The sequence below is a fragment of the Podarcis erhardii genome, assembly GCF_964252035.2.
Source record: "Podarcis erhardii genome assembly, chromosome: 16".
Taxonomy (NCBI): domain Eukaryota; kingdom Metazoa; phylum Chordata; class Lepidosauria; order Squamata; family Lacertidae; genus Podarcis; species Podarcis erhardii.
The window spans coordinates 3,591,782-3,610,367 of NC_138514.1; the positions used below are offsets into that span (position 1 = coordinate 3,591,782).

The 18,586-nt window shown below is 42.5% G+C and overlaps 1 protein-coding gene across 1 annotated transcript in view; it reads left to right on the plus strand.

Annotated features, from left to right (window-relative positions):
- ADAM28 (ADAM metallopeptidase domain 28) overlaps positions 1-18,586 on the plus strand; it is a 71,606-nt gene that overhangs the window by 30,481 nt on the left and 22,539 nt on the right. Inside the window, exons 5-11 of the mRNA XM_081843282.1 lie at positions 5,500-5,576; positions 6,865-7,057; positions 8,858-8,920; positions 10,602-10,673; positions 12,553-12,722; positions 13,243-13,327; positions 17,795-17,925. Of these exons, the coding sequence (XP_081699408.1) occupies positions 5,500-5,576; positions 6,865-7,057; positions 8,858-8,920; positions 10,602-10,673; positions 12,553-12,722; positions 13,243-13,327; positions 17,795-17,925 (791 nt within the window). The remainder of the gene's footprint in view (positions 1-5,499; positions 5,577-6,864; positions 7,058-8,857; positions 8,921-10,601; positions 10,674-12,552; positions 12,723-13,242; positions 13,328-17,794; positions 17,926-18,586) is intronic.

Genomic DNA, 18,586 nt, shown 5'->3' on the forward strand with positions numbered 1-18,586 from the left:
ATTTTACCTGATGCACGGAAACACCGTTTACCTTCCTGCCAGAGCAGTACCTATTTATCTACTTGCACTTTGACATGCTTTCGAACTGCTAGGTTGGCAGAAGCAGGGACCGAGCAACGGGAGCTCACCCCGTCCCGGGGATTCAAACTGCCAACCTTCTGATCGGCAAGTCCTAGGCTCTGTGGTTTAACCCACAGTGCCACCTGCCTCCCAATGAAGTCCCATTGAAGGTGGAACAACACAATTGTGGCCTTGTGCTTTCCCCTTTAATAGGAATCAATGGGAGGGAACTGGAAGAGAGCAGAACAAGTAAACACTGGGAAAACCATGCAGATGCCAACTTTTGTTCCTCCACCACAGATTCTCACGGATTGTCTTGCCATTGTTTCTGATGTTAGGTCATGGGGAGGGAGTATAGCTTAGGGACAGATGACACGTTTAGCATGCTAAAAATCCTTGGTTCAATTCCTGGCATCTCTGGAATGAATGATGAAGTCTATCTTACTAATGCCATAGGGTATGCCTGATTTGCTGACAAAGTTTTTATGACAGCTTCCAGCAAATGTATAAAGCAGAATGGCAAACATTTTAAAAATATTGCCTAAATATTAGACAGGATGAACAATAGTGAGCAAAGAACTCTTACTAGCCTTGTCTATGAATTAGGGATTACAGGAATGTGGGAAATTCCCTGTGGCAATGTTGTACACGTTCTGTCTTTCTGTTCATTAAGTAAGAATTACACATGACAAGTTCTCTATTTTTAACTATTGTCTTAACTGTGGTCAGCAAAGTTCTTCTTTGACATCCTCACATGATGCGCAGTCAAGCTGCTGTTGAGCCAAATATGCTGTAGGTAGCAAAAGACTGCTGTTCACTGGATGGCAGCTATTGTGGGATAATGTGAGGTCTTTGACTGGGCCAGCATTTGTTGCTGCTGACACTAACAATGTGTAAAAACTGCCCTTAAATTCTGTGGCTGTTCCAGCCTTTTTGCATACTTCCATTGCACTTTACGGAGACTTTTTAGGGGAAATTGGTGCTTCACAATTCAGTCACAATGCATTTAGAGGATTACATTCTTCCACATGAATCTATTTACCCACTAGTTTGAGAGACCCTTCTTCAGGTGCTCCTAACTTTGGAGTTTAGGCAAGTGGCCAGCAGGGAGAGGGGGCCTCTTCATTGGGCCTAGTGACCTTTTGGGTCACTTCCAAACATCAGCTTTCAGCAGGGAGGGGAAAGAACTCTGATGTTGTGTGAAATGTGCAGTTGCCCTTATTTCCTCTGCAAGAAGATCAAAGGGAAATTTCTCCTCAGACCTAAGTACCTTGCAAAAATCTGGAAAAAGTAACCCATGCATTTTGCAACTGCAATTGCATCCCAAAAATGACATGCATGTTTTCTGACGTTTGAAGCATTTAGATAGTTGTTAGGCAGGGTGTGCAGCTCTGATATTCATTGCATTTACCGGTATTTGCATTCTTATGCTGGGATCACTGAGTTCTTTTTGCTTTTGACACAGTCAGGAGAGAATAAGAGTGTTGGAGAACTTTCTTTTACAACTTTGTAAAAAAACAAAACAACAAAAGAAACCCCACATTTTCTCCATAGAGAAAATAGAAAGTGAGAAGAGTTGTAAATAATAATAATTTTTTTTAATGAATATATATCTTTGCTGACATTCTAAGTATTGGTGTTGACCTTTAAAGTCCTAAATTGCTTCAGCTCTGTATATGTGAAGAAGTATTGTTCAGTCCAGACACTGTGAAGAACCATTGTTCAGTCCAGACACTGAGGTTCATCTCTGAGGACCTTCTGGAAGTTCCCTCACGGAGAGAAGTGAAGTTACAGGGAACCACACAGAGGGCCTATTCTGTTTTTTTTTTTTAAATAATTTTTATTCAATTTTCAATTTTAAAGACAAAACAAACTTACATAAAAAAAAAAAAAATCAAAACAAAAGTAAAACAAACACAAAACAAAACAAAACACAACCAAATTTTCATCTCCTTCTTTCAATGACTTCCCCGCACTCCCCTGCCCACCTTCCATTTTCACTACATAGCTCAGCAAATTATTTATTAGGTCTCTTAAAAATTATTCAATTCTTTCCTTCCAATTTATCTTTTCCCCCTTTTTAACTTATCATAATTTTACATGTTCCCTTTCCCATATTGGATCTATTCTCCAAGGTCGGCGTAATTTCTCTCCCACAAATTCATCCTTTTTTTTTTTCCTTTTTTTTTTAATATTAAATCTAAAATCATAATATTTCAGTTCCAAATCCCAGGTTTTTACCACCCCAAATTCCCCTCCCCCCTGCCCCCGCTTTGCCCCTACCCAAATAGATAAACAACAGTTTTAGCCTGGATTTCTGACATCCGAGGCCTTCAGGCCCCAGTTAGCCTCTCTCCGCCGATTTTGTTTATAGTCCTCTTTGTTGGTCTTCCCTTCTCCATGAAGTTCTGTCAGCAGCTCCTCATATTTTCTTTCTTCCAAATCAAACAAAGACAGTTTTTGACCAAAGACAACAAATCTCCCAAAGTCCAGCCCCAGAAAGAAGTCCCCATTGAACTTGTTCATTCTTTGTTGATTCAATATTCTGATTATTCCAGGGGCTTCTCTCTTCCTCTGGCCCTGCAGATCTGCAATCCCATAGTCATCCTCCTTGTTTCTTTGATTCCCAAAAGTTACAGGTTTCTGTTTGCATTCTTGTTGAACTCTTTCTTTTTCTCCTTCCCCCCATAGGGTTATCTCTCCTTCTGCAGCTGCAAATTTTTTTTCCACTTGTTTAGTTCCATTGACAGAGTCGTTAAGTTTAAGACTGAAGGTCATCAACTGTTCAGTCATAATTGTGTTCTGTTTTTGCAAGGTTCCCACCAGACAAAACATTTTTTGTATCTCTGCCAGTAATTTTCCTTCAGCAGCCATTGCAATGTCATCAGTTCCCTCCAGAGGGATCTCCATCATGAATCTCACCCAACAGACAGTTACTTTGTTGTTAAGAGTTATTTTGTTTCCAATCAGTTCAATCAATTCAGTTTCAATGTAGCATTTAATCCAGAAAAGCAGTTATAACACAGTTCCACGTTTCGGCTAGTCGTTTGACAGCTCTTTTTGACAGCTGTCAAACTCCTTATTCTGTTTCTCGGGCTCCCACACTGGGCGCTACCCGGGTCTGGGGGGGTCAACTTAAAAAGCAAAACCCCCGGAATTCCTCTTTCTTCCACTCCTGCTCAAATTACTTCTTAATTCAGTTTGTGAAAGTTCTCCGTTTAAGCACCAAAGTCTTTCCGACCTGGTGCTATCTCTTTGCTTTAAATCTTTTGGTGGGGAGGGGGAGTGCGGACTTCCTTTTTAACACGTCCCCCCGATCATACTCGAATTCGTAAATAAGAAACTTTTAGTGCCGAAATTTCCTTTTACTCACGGGTTACATTTTCAGTCCAAATTTTAAGAAGAAAGACAGCGCTCTCCGGTCATGGCTCGCGGCTTCGCTCCGCCAAGGCAGCGATCGACTCTCAGCACCACGCCACTCTCCGGTCCACTCCGTAGCCTTTAAAAAGGCTCTTCGCGGGTCAGGGAGGGCGCTTAAGGTGCCCACCGAGTCACCATGTCCGCAGGCTTCCGCGCCTGCGGTTTCTAAGGGTCCCCGTGTCGCCGGCACGGCAAGACCCGTCCTTAGCGGAGCCGACTCCCTCCGGAGCTCAGAGGGAGTCCGCCATTACCCGTTCGCGCTATCCCGGAAGTCCCAGAGGGCCTATTCTGTAGCTGCACCCGCCTTATGGAATGTCATCCCATCAGATGTCAAATAAATAAACAATTTTATGACTTTCTATAGACATCTGAAAGCAGCCCTGTATCCAGAAGCTTTTAATGTCTGATGTTTTCTTAATCTTTTGGAAGCTGGGCGGGCTACAAAACAACTTCTTCTTCTTCTTCTTCTTCTTCTTCTTCTTCTTCTTCTTCTTCTTGAAATAGCTTTGTGTGTGTTTGTGTTAAGGGTGTGTGATTATGAGGCAGTCTAGCCCTTTCCACTTTTGCATCTGGTCCCATCCACTACTGGAAGGTGGCCCCTGACAGCTTTCCACTGGAGTAATGCAGCATTTGGTTTGAAAAAGTTCCTCCATCCCTACACTATACAATCCTGGCTCAGTTGTACAATGCTGTTCCTACTCATGTCCTTCCTCTCCTTCCTGCCACCTCCCAGATACTTGTCCGCAACAGCATACTGTATGTGTGCTTTTCACAGCAGGAGTGCAAAATTGCAGATATTCATGGCTATCATGTCATGTCATATTATGTCATCATATGATAAAATGTAACTTCCCATCATACTATGCCATATATGCCATGACTTTTTAGATTGCTTTGGCAAAAGTCAGTGGAAGTTAATGGGAGGCTTTCACACATTTTACTGGGTGTATAAGGAGGCTTCTTTAGATGTAGCTTTCTAGTTTGTCACTAGCTTCATAGCAATGTTTTATTGCAGTTGAGCTTGAATGGGAAAACAAAGAAAATGGCAGCCCTATGCCAACAGGGCATGCAGATAAGTGGTGGGAAATCTGAACCAGCTGGATCTGCCAGTTTTAAAGCTGCTTTGTGGTTAGCAGCCAGCCAGTAATTCCCCTGGACCCTGGGTGGTTAAGCTTCCTGTTTTTAGAAGCCTGTGTACCAACTGCAGGCTTTGCCTATATTCAGAGCAGCTCTCGTATCTAATTTCATTTCGCTTTTCAATCTTTCTATGCATTTCTCCTGCTCTGGAGGGTAGAACTCAAACCCATGGCTTCAAGTTACAAGAAAGGAGATTCTGACTAAACATGTACGCTCCCAGTACGTTTCCGAGCACAATTCAAAGTGTTGGTGTTGACCTTTAAAGCCCTAAATGGCCTCGGCCCAGTATACCTGAAGGAGCGTCTCCACCCCCATCGTTCAGCCTGGACACTGAGGTCCAGCTCCAAGGGCCTTCTGGCGGTTCCCTCAATACGAGAAGTAAGGTTACACGGAACCAGGCAGAGGGCCTTCTCGGTAGTGGCACCCACCCTGTGGAACACCCTCCCTATAAGTAAAACTATTTTACTTTTAAAAGACAAAATGAAGGCAGCCCTATTTAGGGAAGTTTTTAATGTGTGACATTTTAGTGTATTTTTGGTCTTTGTTGGATGCTGCCCAGAGTGGCTGGGGAAACCCAGTCAGATGGGCGGTGTACAAATAATAAATTATTATTATTATTATTATTATTATTATTATTATTATTATTATTATGAAAAAACTTTCTGAGAGTGAGAGCTGTTCAACAGTGGAATAGTCTCCCTCGGGAGGTTGTGGACCCTCCTTCCCTGGAGGTTTTTAAGCAGAGGTTGGATGGCCATCTATCAGGGATACTTTAGCTCAGATTCCTGTATTGAAGGGGGTTGGGCTAGAGGACCCTTGGGGTCCCTTCCAACTCTACAGTTCTTTGAGTCTATCAGTGTGCTTCTCTGTCTCTCCATACAGGACCACTGCTATTATGAAGGTTACGTCCAAAATGATACTGACTCTACAGCAAGCATCAGTGCATGTCGTGGGTTGAGGTAAGATGGGTCATTGCCATTTCTTGACATTGTTTTTGTTTATACTCTGATAACTCTTTGGGGGTGGGATCAGAGGGGGGGATGATTTCTTCAGGAATGCCTTGTTGGGTGGAACATGGTAGCTACTTTCTACCAGGTCAGATTATTTGTCCATCTAGTCCAATATTGTCTGCTCCAACTGGCAGCTGCAGTTGGAGAGGTTTTCCCCAATTCTTTCAAAACTGGAAATGCAAAGGATTGAACCCGAGACCTTCTGCTTGCTATGGTCCTTCCCAACCACAATGGCAATTAAATGTAGATATAGAAGAGCATAGGAACCTGCCTTCTTCCAAGCTGGTAGAAGCCCAATATTCTCTATGCTGACCGGCAACAGCAGAATTATTTCCTCTCACCTGTTACCTGATCTTTCCTTAACTGGACAAGCCAGTGATTGAACCTGGGCCCTTCTCTGTGCCCTGCCACTCTTAGATGAGTCTATGTGTATTTTCCAGATCTTCTATCTCTGAGTTGTGATATTATCCATGGCTTGAACCAGGAACCTCATGCTCTCAGGTGGGGATTTAGCTACCCAGGACTGCTGTTTGTTCTTGGTTCCCAGGTCCATTTTTATGCAAGGGAAGGTTGCACAACAGCCACTTCTCAAAGCTGTGGACTGGTATGATATAAATATTAGGAATCTGGACACCTTAAGAACATAAGAGGAGCCCTATTGGATCAGACTGAAGGTTGATCTAGTCCAGCATTCTGTCCATGCAACAGTGGTCAACCAGTTGCCTCTTGGGAAGCCCACAAATAGGATTTGAACACAATAGGACTCTTCCTGTAGCATGACTATCAAAGCAATATTCGTAACTTGCAGGGATGCTAGGTTGGTTAGGAGAGGCATGTACTTCAACTCTGAATTGTGACCTTGCCCCCTTAAGGCCTGATGCGACACCAGCCTGACTTGGATGTTGCAGGAGAAACCGGGTGCATGTACACCATACATTTAAAGCTCATGGCACATGTATGGCATATATGCAACCTTAATCAGGCAATCTGAGTGAAGGAATTGTGATCCTGATTTCAATTCTGGTCTTGGAAATAAGTAACAGTTTATGCATTCCTGCATAAAACTGTTGATTTGGTAGGTATAACGTTGGGTGCAGAAAGCTAGAGCAGGAGAGATGTGAGGAAATACAGGAAAATAAGATCCAATGTGGTTTCAAGGGGAATTTAGAGTAGAGGAAACGGCTTAGTAGTTGATCTTCATCAACTTATTTTGAAGTGGTCTTCTCATATTTTACAGAGGGTATTTCAAGAGTGGTGGCGAGAGGTATCTTATCGAACCTCTGAAGCTCTCAGACAGTGAAGCACATGCAGTCTTCAAATATGATAGCCTAGAAAAGGATGAGACCCCCAAGATCTGTGGGGTAACCAACACTACTTGGCAATCAGAAAACCCCACCAGAAAGACCTCCAGGATGAGCACAAGCGCAGAAGTAAGTGGGGCATAGTGGATGGACAGTGGGTTGCATTCATTCCCAACATTTTAAATTGCACTGTTTGTTTTCAAATGAGTGAATAACTGCAAATGTATTTAAATTTAGTACATTAATAATTGATTCATGTTAAAAAACCAGATTACTATCCCATCCGCTCTTACAAAATCTTAAATCAGCTGCTAGGCTTAGAAATAGTCAGGTGTTTTTGCCCAAGAGAGGAGTGTGGGAGAAAAGCTTGGTTAAGAATAAATAATGCAATAAATAAATAAATAAATTCTCTCTTGATTTATTTCTGGAAGTCTGGCTCGATGATGACAATTAAATTCCATTGGTGTTTGAAAGAAAAGAAACCTAGTTTTTATTTGAAAGTTTGTCACATGCGAACCAGATGACAGTTTTGCAGAGCTGGCAGAAAAAGTGTCATTGACATATGATGGCAAACACTGACATTTTCAGTGCTGTTGAGGCTGGAAACTGGGAGAAAGAGCTAAGAGACAATTAATACTTGCATAGTGACTTGTGCAAATTAAATTCATAGTTCTGCTTCTACAAATATTAGCCTGACCACAAATGCAAGATAATGTGCAATGTAGAGCTCAGACCAAAATTGAGCTAAGCCATACTACTTGGATGTGGATTGATATTGAGATGTAAGTTTCATTTGCATAGTTTTGCATATTTTCTGCTACTGTGTTGAGATGGGTATGTTCTCCTCAGATCACCTTACATTATTTCAGAAATTATCTGAGCTTTTGTAAAAACTATATATATAGGTAGCCACTGTTTCTGTCCAGTAATTCATTTCATAATGCAAGTCCTGAAAAATGGAATCTTTACATTCTGTACATTCAAAGATTTTAACAAGCTCTCTAACCTTATAAATGTCTTATCACACACAGCCAGCATTACCCAAGGTTTATGTGCTTTAACCAGGCTATAAAACAGCAATCCTTAGTTTATCAGACGATCCAATGTTCCTGTGAACCAGGGCTATATAATGGGCAGCCAGACCCAAAATAGGCAGCTGAAGGGAGATCAGAAATAACATTTAGGCAGTTAAAAAATCCAAGTCATGCAAAAGTTAAATTATGTTAGGTGATCTAAAAAGTGAGTGATGACCATGTAAAAGAGTAAATTAAATGGTCCAGGCTCCCCTACAATCCCAGACCTTGATCAATCATACACGTTTTTCTTCCTCCCAAATACACTTCCCATAAACACGATTGCTACTCTTTACTAAGTAGTCACCAATGTTTCTAAGATGACGCAAAAACAATTTTAGAACTTGGAGACCCCTTTCCCAACAAGGCATGCGAAGTTGTGATGGTGATTCCAGAAACAGCCAATATGATGTTCTTCACAGGGACTTTATAAGTGAAATATTTAAAAAGAGAGAACTCTACCATTTAGATTTATGTATAACTGTAATGGGAATCAGCCACACATTGACCTCAAAGTGGTACTTAGAAAGTTAGTATTCACAACCCTCCCAAGACTCTCTTCACTCTAAATGTCAAATTCTCAGTTCTGAGGATTTTCTGAGCAAGAAACCATGTATGCACACATACACAAAAACAGGCTGGTGTGTTGTAGTGATGCATGCACTGAGAGTGAATTATAATCACATTCCACTGGGCACTTCAACATTTTCCTTTTATAATAATAATAATTTATTATTTATACCCTGCCAATCTGGCTGGGTTTCCCCAGCCACTCTGGGGAAAACCCTTTTAAACAACCCTGCCGTGAACTTTGTGTGGAAACTCTGACCAATCTCAACTTTCTTGTTCCATTTAGAAGCAGGCATACCTGAAGGCCAGGAAATATGTTGAACTTTACATAGCTGTAGACTACACAGTGGTAAGTATCCCAAGGAATGCTTTCCTCCTTAGTTCTTTTGAAGCATTCGCTGTACAGTAAGCTTACCAGATTTTTTTCAATGAATCCCGGGACACTTTTCATCTTCCTACTAAACAGATGGATTTTGTCAGGGGACTGATTTGTAAATCCGGAGACTGTTCTCAGGAAACGGGGACATCTGGTAACCTAACTTTACAGGGGGAGCACTGCAGTATGTGAACTGCCATGTTAGACCAGACCAAAGCGCAAGGTTCCCGCTAGTCTTGCATTTGCTGTTTCCAGTCGAATATCTCTGAGAAGCTCACAAGGAGGGCATGAAGGTGATGGCCTTATATTGTTATTTGCCCGCAGCTTCTTATATTCAGATGTATATTTCTTCTCAACATGGAGAATACATTTAGCTATAATGCATAATAGTCATTGATTGAACCAGTTTTCCTTCTTTTTCCTCAGTGGTAGCAAACTCCATAAGATAAACCCTATTTTGATATTCTTTGCTCCTGTGCCCATACTTGAGGTTGTGTACACAAACAGTGTTAACTTCTGAAATAATAATATCAAAGGAGGTGGTGGAAGGTCTCTCCAATTACAGATTTGGTGTTCTGCTAACGCTTTTACAAAAGGGAACAGCTGGTCTTGTGAAAAATTAGAGGAAATTGATATTGTGCTGATGTCATTTAATGATGCCATTTGTTGTTACTTCCTTCTAACCACGGTGACACCATTTCTTGCAAGAATGGAAAAAAGGCATTTGAATGAACAAAGTTTACTGTGTTTCCAGTCTACTGTAAAGTCACTGCACAATTTCCCATATTTAATGAGAAGCAGCTGACCGCAATTACTGAGAAGCAGCTAACCTCATCAGTTTCATTATCATTCAATGAGTTTTCAATGAAATCCAGAACTTAATAAGGAAGATGCAAACCTGATACTTGTCCTGCAAATATTTATCTGCATGTTACTGGGGACAGTAGGTGCAGCCACACTATGCATTCAATTTAATTTAAACCAGTTTCCAATATCTTTAATTTCCCTGAGTTGGAGATCATTAGTAGTTGGGAAGACGGGTGAGATATTAGATAGATAGATAGACAGATGATAGATAGATAGATAGATAGATAGATAGATAGATAGATAGATAGATAGATACGAGTAGGAAAATGAGAGCACCCCTAAACATTTTTTTTACAAAAAAAGCACTGAAGGTAACTAACACCTTCCCAAAAGAGGCATCCCCAAGGAACTAAAAAAATTGGGAGGGGCCCTTATGGGCTTCAAGGGGGGTGTCTGAGAGTGCTCTTGTGCCCATAGGTGCCATGTTGGGGACCCAGGTTTAGGAGGTGAGCTTGTAAGAATCCACTATGAAGAACTTGTCATAGGTTGTAAGTTGTCAAAAAAGCATTTTCTTCCTATATGTAGGTTCACAGATTATTTTGCTACAGCAAGGATGAGTTAAATGCCTTCCTCTTTCCCTGTAACCCAGGCATCCCCAACCTGCAGCCCTCCAGATGTTTTGGCCTACAACTCCCATGATCCCTAGCTAACAGGACCAGTGGTCAGGGATGATGGGAATTGTAGTCCAAAACATGTGGAGGACCGAAGGTTGGAGGTGCATGCAGTATAACCTGTACCCCACTCTGCTCAATCTGTTATTAATACTTTCATCTTTTTCTTTTTGCAGTTCAGGAAGTATAGCCGCAATATGACTGGCATTAGGACAAGAGTATTTGAAATAGTCAATTACATAAACATGGTAAGATATAATGGCAATGACCCTGAGTGAACAATAGTGAGGCGTAGATATGTTTTAAAATGTTTTAAAACATATGTTTTTAACCATATGTTTTAATATGGTTAGATTGGTCTCAACTAGGGCCAGGGCCTTTTCAGTACTGGCCCCGATTTGGTGGAATGCTCTGTCACAAGAGACTAGGGCCCTCCGGGACTTGACATCTTTCCAAAGGGTCTGCAAGACAGAGCTGTTCCGCCTGGCCTTTGGTTTGGACTCACTCTGACCCTTATGTTGCCCTCCCCTTATGGTCTTGATCTATCGGCTACTTTTAAAATGAGGCTGCATTTTAAATTGCATTTTAACCTGTATTTTAAATTGGTTTTCCCCCCCTCCCCCCTATTATGTTTTTACTGTGATTTTATTGGTAGTAGCCTCCCTGAGCCTGGTTCTGGCCGGGGAAAGCAGGGTATAAAGAAATTATTATTATTATTGTTATTGTTATTATTAAAACTCTGCATTAAATTAGCAATGGTCAGAATCCTCTTAGCTTGTTTCTCTCTGATTTTTGCAATTAGTGTTCAAAAACTGGGCATTTAAAATTAGAAGAACATTTCATATTTCTATACAAATCACTCAGTTATTCAATGGAAGTTTTCTCTCTTATTCAACAGACTTTTCATCGCATGTACCTCAACACTTCTTTTAGGTGCATGCGAAGAAATCTTGTTTTACACTCTGAGCTGACAAAATGATGTTTGATTTGAATGCATCTCAGCATTACTAGATGAACAATTTTTGTATTCCTGACCAGGTAGTTATAGAGCACAGCAACATCACTTATCACAGAGATGCCCACCTTTTGTATTCTTAGGAAAGAAGTGCAGGGCCTAGAAGTAGGTTTAGGAATGGGGAGAAATTAAATTCAGTTCGCATTTAAAGTGAAACCTTCCTAGCAATTACAATATGTGAACCAAAATGTAGCCATCTTTCAAAATTCATACTTCAGGTTTTGCAGTGCTGTTCTCCAGCCAAGGAATGTGTATAGAATGCATTTGTGATTTTGTTGTTGTTGTTTTGTGCTTTTGTTTGGGGCTTTCAATGGAAATTTTATTTGGTTTCAGGAGTCTGTGGAAGCTTTTGTTGATTAACCCTTTCTCTCCCCTTCTCAACCCAATCCACGCCCCCCCCCCCCACAAAAAATGATGGTTGCTTTTAAAGAAAATAATACACAAAGAGATAAGAACCTTGGGCTTGCCTCCAACTAAATCCTGCAATGAGTAGACACATTTGAATGAATGACCATAACTTAAGCAATTTTCATCAACTTAAGTGGGCCTACTCTAAGTAGGACTAGTATTGGTTACAATCCTGGAACTTCCGTATCTCTTTTAATGTTGTCCTAACACCCTGGTTAGGAATGTGGGTGGCGCTGTGGGTTAAACCTAGGACTTGCCGATCAGAAGGTTGGCGGTTCAAATCCCGGTGACTGGGTGAGCTCCCGTTGCTCAGTCCCAGCTCCTGCCAACCTAGCAGTTCGAAAGCACGTCAAAGTGCAAATAGATAAATAGGTACTGCTCCCGCGGGAAGGTAAATGGCATTTTCGTGCACTGCTCTGGTTCGCCAGAGGTGGCTTAGTCATGCTGGCCACATGACCTGGAAGCTGTACGCCAGCTCCCTCGGCCAATAAAACGAGATGAGCACCGCAACCCGAGTCGTCCGCAACTGGACCTAATGGTCAGGGGTCCCTTTACCTTACTAACACCCTGGTTTCAAAGTATATATACAATTTAATCTGCTCCAAGTTGGGGTGAGGAGCATAAAATCCATTACCAACTTTTCCCTAAGGTATTTCTTAAGGTATTTTTGTGTGTTCCCTGATTACAGTTTGTTCCTCTCATAGGTTTACAAAGCCATAAACGTTCATGTAGCATTGATCGGCCTAGAAGTTTGGTCTGATGGGGATAAGATTGATGTGAACGAATCTGCGGGCAGCACTTTAGACCGGTTCTCAGCGTGGAGGCAGGCAGTTCTGTTGAAGCGGAAAAGGAACGATAACGCTCAGCTTCTCACGTATGTATCTCTGTGGCAAAAGGTTGTGGGCAGAGGTGGAGTAGCTTAAGTGAGCCGTATGTTTCCAAAGTTTCAAAAATACTTCTCCCGAATGCTGTCAAGAGTGGTGGGGGTACCATTGCCCCCAAATGGCCTCCTCAGTTTTTCACCAGCCCTTTTCTTCTGGGTGTCATTGACATGGTACTGGAGTGGGGGGGTGAGGGGGGATGGTACACCATATTTTCTGCAACATTTGAACTTTTGGCTAAATTTGTGGGAGGGTTCAAATAACCTCTACCATTTTCAGGGTGCAGGATGAAAAACGGGGGTTCTGGCAAAACTCATTGATCCCTACTTTTCTTGCATGTGCCTTAGTTCTGAGACAGGTTGCAGCTGAAATATTAATAGTCTACGACTCCATTGGGAAGAATTGCCAAAGGCTTATTTGCCAAATGCAGCAATAGATTCTATGAATGATAGAAGAATGGAGTCTTTCTGAATGAGATCTCACAGTCTGTTCTCTATCCCTCCTTTCTTTCAGAGGAATTGACTTCAGTGGACCAACAGTAGGACTGGCCTATGTTGGAACCATGTGCAACCCTGCTCATTCCTTGGGAGTTGTTCAGGTTTGTGAAATTAGATAGGAGGAGGAGGGAAGAACATTGGGTTGCAGGCAAGGAAGGCTTATAAAATGGCATTTCCTTACTACAAACATAAACCAACTTATCGGCTGTGGGTTCCTCATCCTGGGAACTAGCTTTGCATGTGGCTGAGTCTTAGGAATTTGTTGTTGTGCACGGCTGAGTTGGCTTAGAGTGAGAGCAGACTTTGCTCATTCTGTTCTGGGATGCTTGAGGAACTCAATTCCTGTGAATTCCAAAGTGAACAGACCGAATCCATACACCCCGTGTTAATTGTAATGTAATTATTCTTCTGTTTTCACATTTCACTGATTTTTCAAACACACATTTCCACTCAAAAAATATGCCCAAATGCTTTAAAATGTGTATTTAGGATAAACCACACATAGGCCAGGGACGCGGGTGGTGCTGTGGTCTAAACCACAGAGACTAGGGCTTGCTGATCAGAAGGTTGGCGGTTCGAATCCCCGTGACGGGGTGAGCTCCCGTTGTTCGGTCTCTGCTCCTGCCAACCTAGCAGTTCGAAAGCACGTCAAAAGTGCATGTAGATAAATAGGTACCGCTCCGGCAGGAAGGTAAACGGCGTTTCCGTGTGCTGGTCTGGTATACCAGAAGCGGCTTAGTCATGCTGGCCACATGACCCAGAAGCAGTTCTGCAGAGTTGTTCATGACTGGACTTAATGGTCAGGGGTCCCTTTACCTTTACACATATACAGGTGTAAATCTACATTTACTGTTGCTCCAGAGCAGGGTTAGCCCATGTGGCCATGCTGGCTAGGATGGATGGGAGCTGGAGCCTAACCACATAGGGAAGTTACCACATTGACTCCCCCTACGCCAGAAAAAAACAGAACTAGATCTAATGTGTGGAAGTTGCATGGGAGCAGATTTTGGATAAGTGTTAGTAGAAGGAATGGCAACTGTTATTTGACAGTGGAACAGGCTTTCCAGAGAGCTGGTGAGTTCAACTTTGCTGGAGGTAATTACACAGAGGCTGGAAAAGGGGTTGGACTGAATGACCTCAGGGATCATTTCTACCTCTAAAATTGAAGGATGTAGGCTGCCTCGAACCCTGTGGAAGGAATGACCAATGCCAGCAGCTGAATGGCTGTGAATTGTGGCCTGTGGGGTGCTTGGAAACTTGTTCCACTTTGCAATCTGAGGCAGGGAGCAACAAAGAGGTTTCTCCTCAAGCCTTTGGTGGGTCACCACATGTAGCTGTTCGGCTGTGTCAGCCTTGGAAGAAGCTCACAAATTCTGTAGGCCTAGATCTTGCTGAAATATCCTGGGAAGGAAACAGAAACACAACCAGCCTCCACACATGCTGCTGGAGCATGCCATGCGTGCTGTTAGATTATTAATTTCATTTACTCTTCCCCTTTACCTAAACACTTTGGCCTGCCTGAAAGCAATGTAAATTGGAAACAGAACATATGAATAAATAAGTTACCCAGAAGCAGCTCACCTGGCAGGGCAGAACCACAACCCCAGCTTCTTGGTGACACCATTACTGCTGCTTCCCTAGAGGGAGGGGGGAACCCTGGTGAAGCTGATCTGGTACACCAGATAATTTGGGCAGCCTTCTAGGGGAATGGGGAGGGATCACAAAAGTGGGTGGAGCAAAAAATATAAATTTTTATCTTTGGATAGTGGGCTAGTTTCCACATATACTCACTTCTGCACAGATCTATACATTAAGTAGCCCTCTCCATCCACTATCTAGACAAGCAAGAGACATTTACAAAGATCAAGGACAGGTTGTAGCCAAGCAAAAGCACTCGGCTTTCTTCCAGCTGGAGCTCTAAAATATCTCAGGTGGGCACCATTGCCTTTCTAAAAGAACAATTATGGTTTCATGGTCAGTTCTGGTACCTCTTTTTCTTGAAAAATAGCACTGCAACGAGGGTGCAAAGTAGGGCCAGTCAGGGGCATGGCCGGGGGGGGGGGCATGTGGCCTGAGAAGATAGAGAGGTCTGGGAGGCTGCGTTTGAACCCTGGGCCTGATGTTCCTCATCCCTTATCCATGGAGTAGCCATAGGTCTGTCTAGTTCAGTATTGTCTACGTTGACTGGCAGCAGCTGTCCAGAGTTTCGGAGAGGGGGCTTATCTCCAGCCCTGTCTGGAGATGCCAGGGATGGAACATGGAACTTTGCCTATGCAGAGCATCTGCCTTCCAAGCAAGTTGCAGCCCTTTCAAAAAATGCTCTCTTGCATGTGATGTATAAAGAGAGAATAGAGCTGAGCAGAAATGTTTTCCCCCAGATTTGCTTTTCCATTCAGAAGTGGCCATTTTTTTGCGGGGGGGGGGGGTCAGAAACTGTTTTTCTGAAATATTTTAGTGGTGGCAGCTGCTCCCTCCCCTCTGTGCTCCTAGAAGGAGTATACATCACAATATAGTTTTATTCCAAGGGCAGAAGTGTGGAGGGGAATTGGCAGCCAAGGGATCATCAGCAGAACCACCATGGCCACTTGCAGCAGTGATAAAACTATGGGTTTTATCCAGTGCTTATCCTACACAGAAAAGATCCATTGAAGTTAATGGGCATGGCTAACTTAGCCCCAGCGGGACGCGGGTGGCGCTGTAGTCGAAACCACAGAGCCTAGAACTTGCCAATCAGAAGGTCAGCGGTTCAAATCCCCGTGACAGGGTGAGTTCCCATTGTTTGGTCCCAGCTCCTGCCAACCTAGCAGTTCAAAAGCACGTCAAAGTGCAAGTAGATAAATAGGTACCGCTCCGGCAGGAAGGTAAACGGTGTTTCCATGCGCTGCTCTGGTTCGCCAGAAGCGGCTTAGTCATGCTGGCCACATGACCCGGAAACTGTATGCCGGCTCCCTCGGCCAATAAAGCGAGATGAGCGCCGCAACCCCAGAGTTGTCCACGACTGGACCTAACGGTCAGGGGTACCTTTACCTTTACTTTTAAGTTTGTTGTTGTTGTTGTTTAGTCATTTAGTCGTGTCTGATTCTTCGTGGACCAGAGCACGCCAGGAACTCCTGTTGAGGCATCTAATCATAAGCCTGCATTTTTATCAAAGCTTCTATATGTTTAATCAGGGCTTGCATTTTAAAATAAGCTTAAAGATTTTCAAATGTTTCATGCCAGGCAGAGAAAACCTTGGCCATTCTCCTAAGACAAGGGGGCCCCATTGATTTATAGTAGAAAAACAATTCTCAAAGTCATAAAAAGAGGAAATTAAAGGCTGAGAGCGAGGACACTGATCCTACATGATACAGAAGATAAAAAAGGCTGAGAAAACACCATTAGGAATGGGGAAAATAATACCATTTGCCTCCCAGTAAAATGAGCCATATCTTCTTCCTAAGGTTGAAAGGCCAAGAGCAATGGAGAAGCATCTAGCTGGCTGTGAAAGGAGGGGTGCAAACTGAAGAGGCTTCTTTTAAAAGCTGTTTTACTGAGTTCCTTCCTTTTTACTTTGAAAAGCTTTATTCTTTTAAGAGGCTACCTATGATAAATGTATGAAATATATTAGCTTAAATATATTGGCTTAAATGTAATTATGCAAAGGATTTAAGAAATGCTAGATTCTTATTTCATAGAGTCATATTGCAATAGGAGACCAGAGGGGCAAATGAGCCTAGCCCCCCTGCCAGACAGAAGACGCCATCCAAGCAGTCTTGATATATAGTTGTCAGGCATTTGTTTAGAAACCTTAAATGAAGGAAATCTTTCAATGTTGATGTGAAACTCAAGATCCTTGACATCTGTTGAACATAAAAATGTAAGATTAACCATTTGTTTTAGAAGGCAATAGGGCAAGGAGGGCAAGAGGTGAGCTGGTAATTAAGATTCCATGTAAGATATATTATTACTTATATGTCATATATATAGCTCTTTGTCTCCCTTATAAGGGCAAGGAAGTGGGTGTATCTTTTGTGGGTGTATCTTTTGTGATTGGTTCTAGCAAACAGCCAATAGGAATTTCAACCAGGCTGATTGGACAGAGGCAGCCACAGGAGGAGCAAAGGGGGCTGGATTAAGGGAATATAAGTGCTGGCCAGAATGGCAGGAGGCCAGGCCAGAGCTTGGTAACCATGTACCACTGTGCCTCTTATTTATTTGTCTGACAAATAAATTACTATTTTAATTTCTCTATTGCTGCGTTGAATATTTCATTCCAGCTAAGCGTTAACCACAAGCAGGGTGCTACACTGTCTTCCACTGCCTCCCGCAGTTTGGTCAAACATCTTTAACTTAGGCCCCTTAATTTTTCGGCAACAATTCCATTTTTTTTTAAGAAGTGAAAAAATAGCTGCTATTAACAAACAACAGACCCTTGAAAATGACTAGATTTTCTTCCCTCCCTCCATCCACCTCCAGAGCCTAATATTCACTCAAAATTTCATTGAGCTTTTCTGTGCAGTGCTAATAACCACCATCATCTTCTGTTTCCTGGAAGACTAACAATAGGTCAACTATTCTCCCTTCTGCAGGATCACAACCCAAACCCAATTGCTATTGGTGCAACCATGGCCCATGAAATGGGGCATAACTTTGGCATGAATCACGATGCAAGTTTCTGTAAGTGCAGTTCTGGATCATGCATCATGGCGGCGCAACTCAGGTGAGTCCCCTGTACCTGCCAGAGGAGTCTGGCAAAACCTGTGGTTGCTTTTGAATGCAATTGCTGCTAAACAGTTTTGAATTAATAATTCAACTGTGTTGCATGGGACTGTTGCCAGGATGGTGCAGTTATCTGAAAACTCTGCTGGAGAGCAAAAGTGTTGAACCCATTGTCTGCTGAAACTAGCACCTGCTTCTTTATTATCAGAGGAGAGATTTAGTTAAACTGGGAATAAAAACTGGGTTTTCTTACAGCCAAGTGGTATATAAATTTTGTTAAATAAATAAAATTAGAGAGAGCAATCTTGAACTGATAAATGGTGGGAGTAGAAAGGGTTAAGCAGCCCTCTCCACATGTTCCTTCCACTTAAAGTGGCAGCACTTTGCAGCTGCTTTTTATTTTTTAAGAAAGTTGAGAGACTGTTAATGCATTCCTGACTAGTTCCTCTCTCAGTGAAATCAATTGATCACAGAATTTTGTTTGCTGGCTGATTGATGTTGTTGTTTTGCTTAGGCTCGGAAATAGGTCTTGCTAGACATTGCTCTATTGCAGACTTCTGCTGTCTTTTGTGTGAGCTTCTTGCAGCCTTGATAGAGCATGCAGTTGTTTGGGAAGTTTCTGTACTTGCTGCAAAAAGCCCAGGGTGCTCCTTCCCTCATGT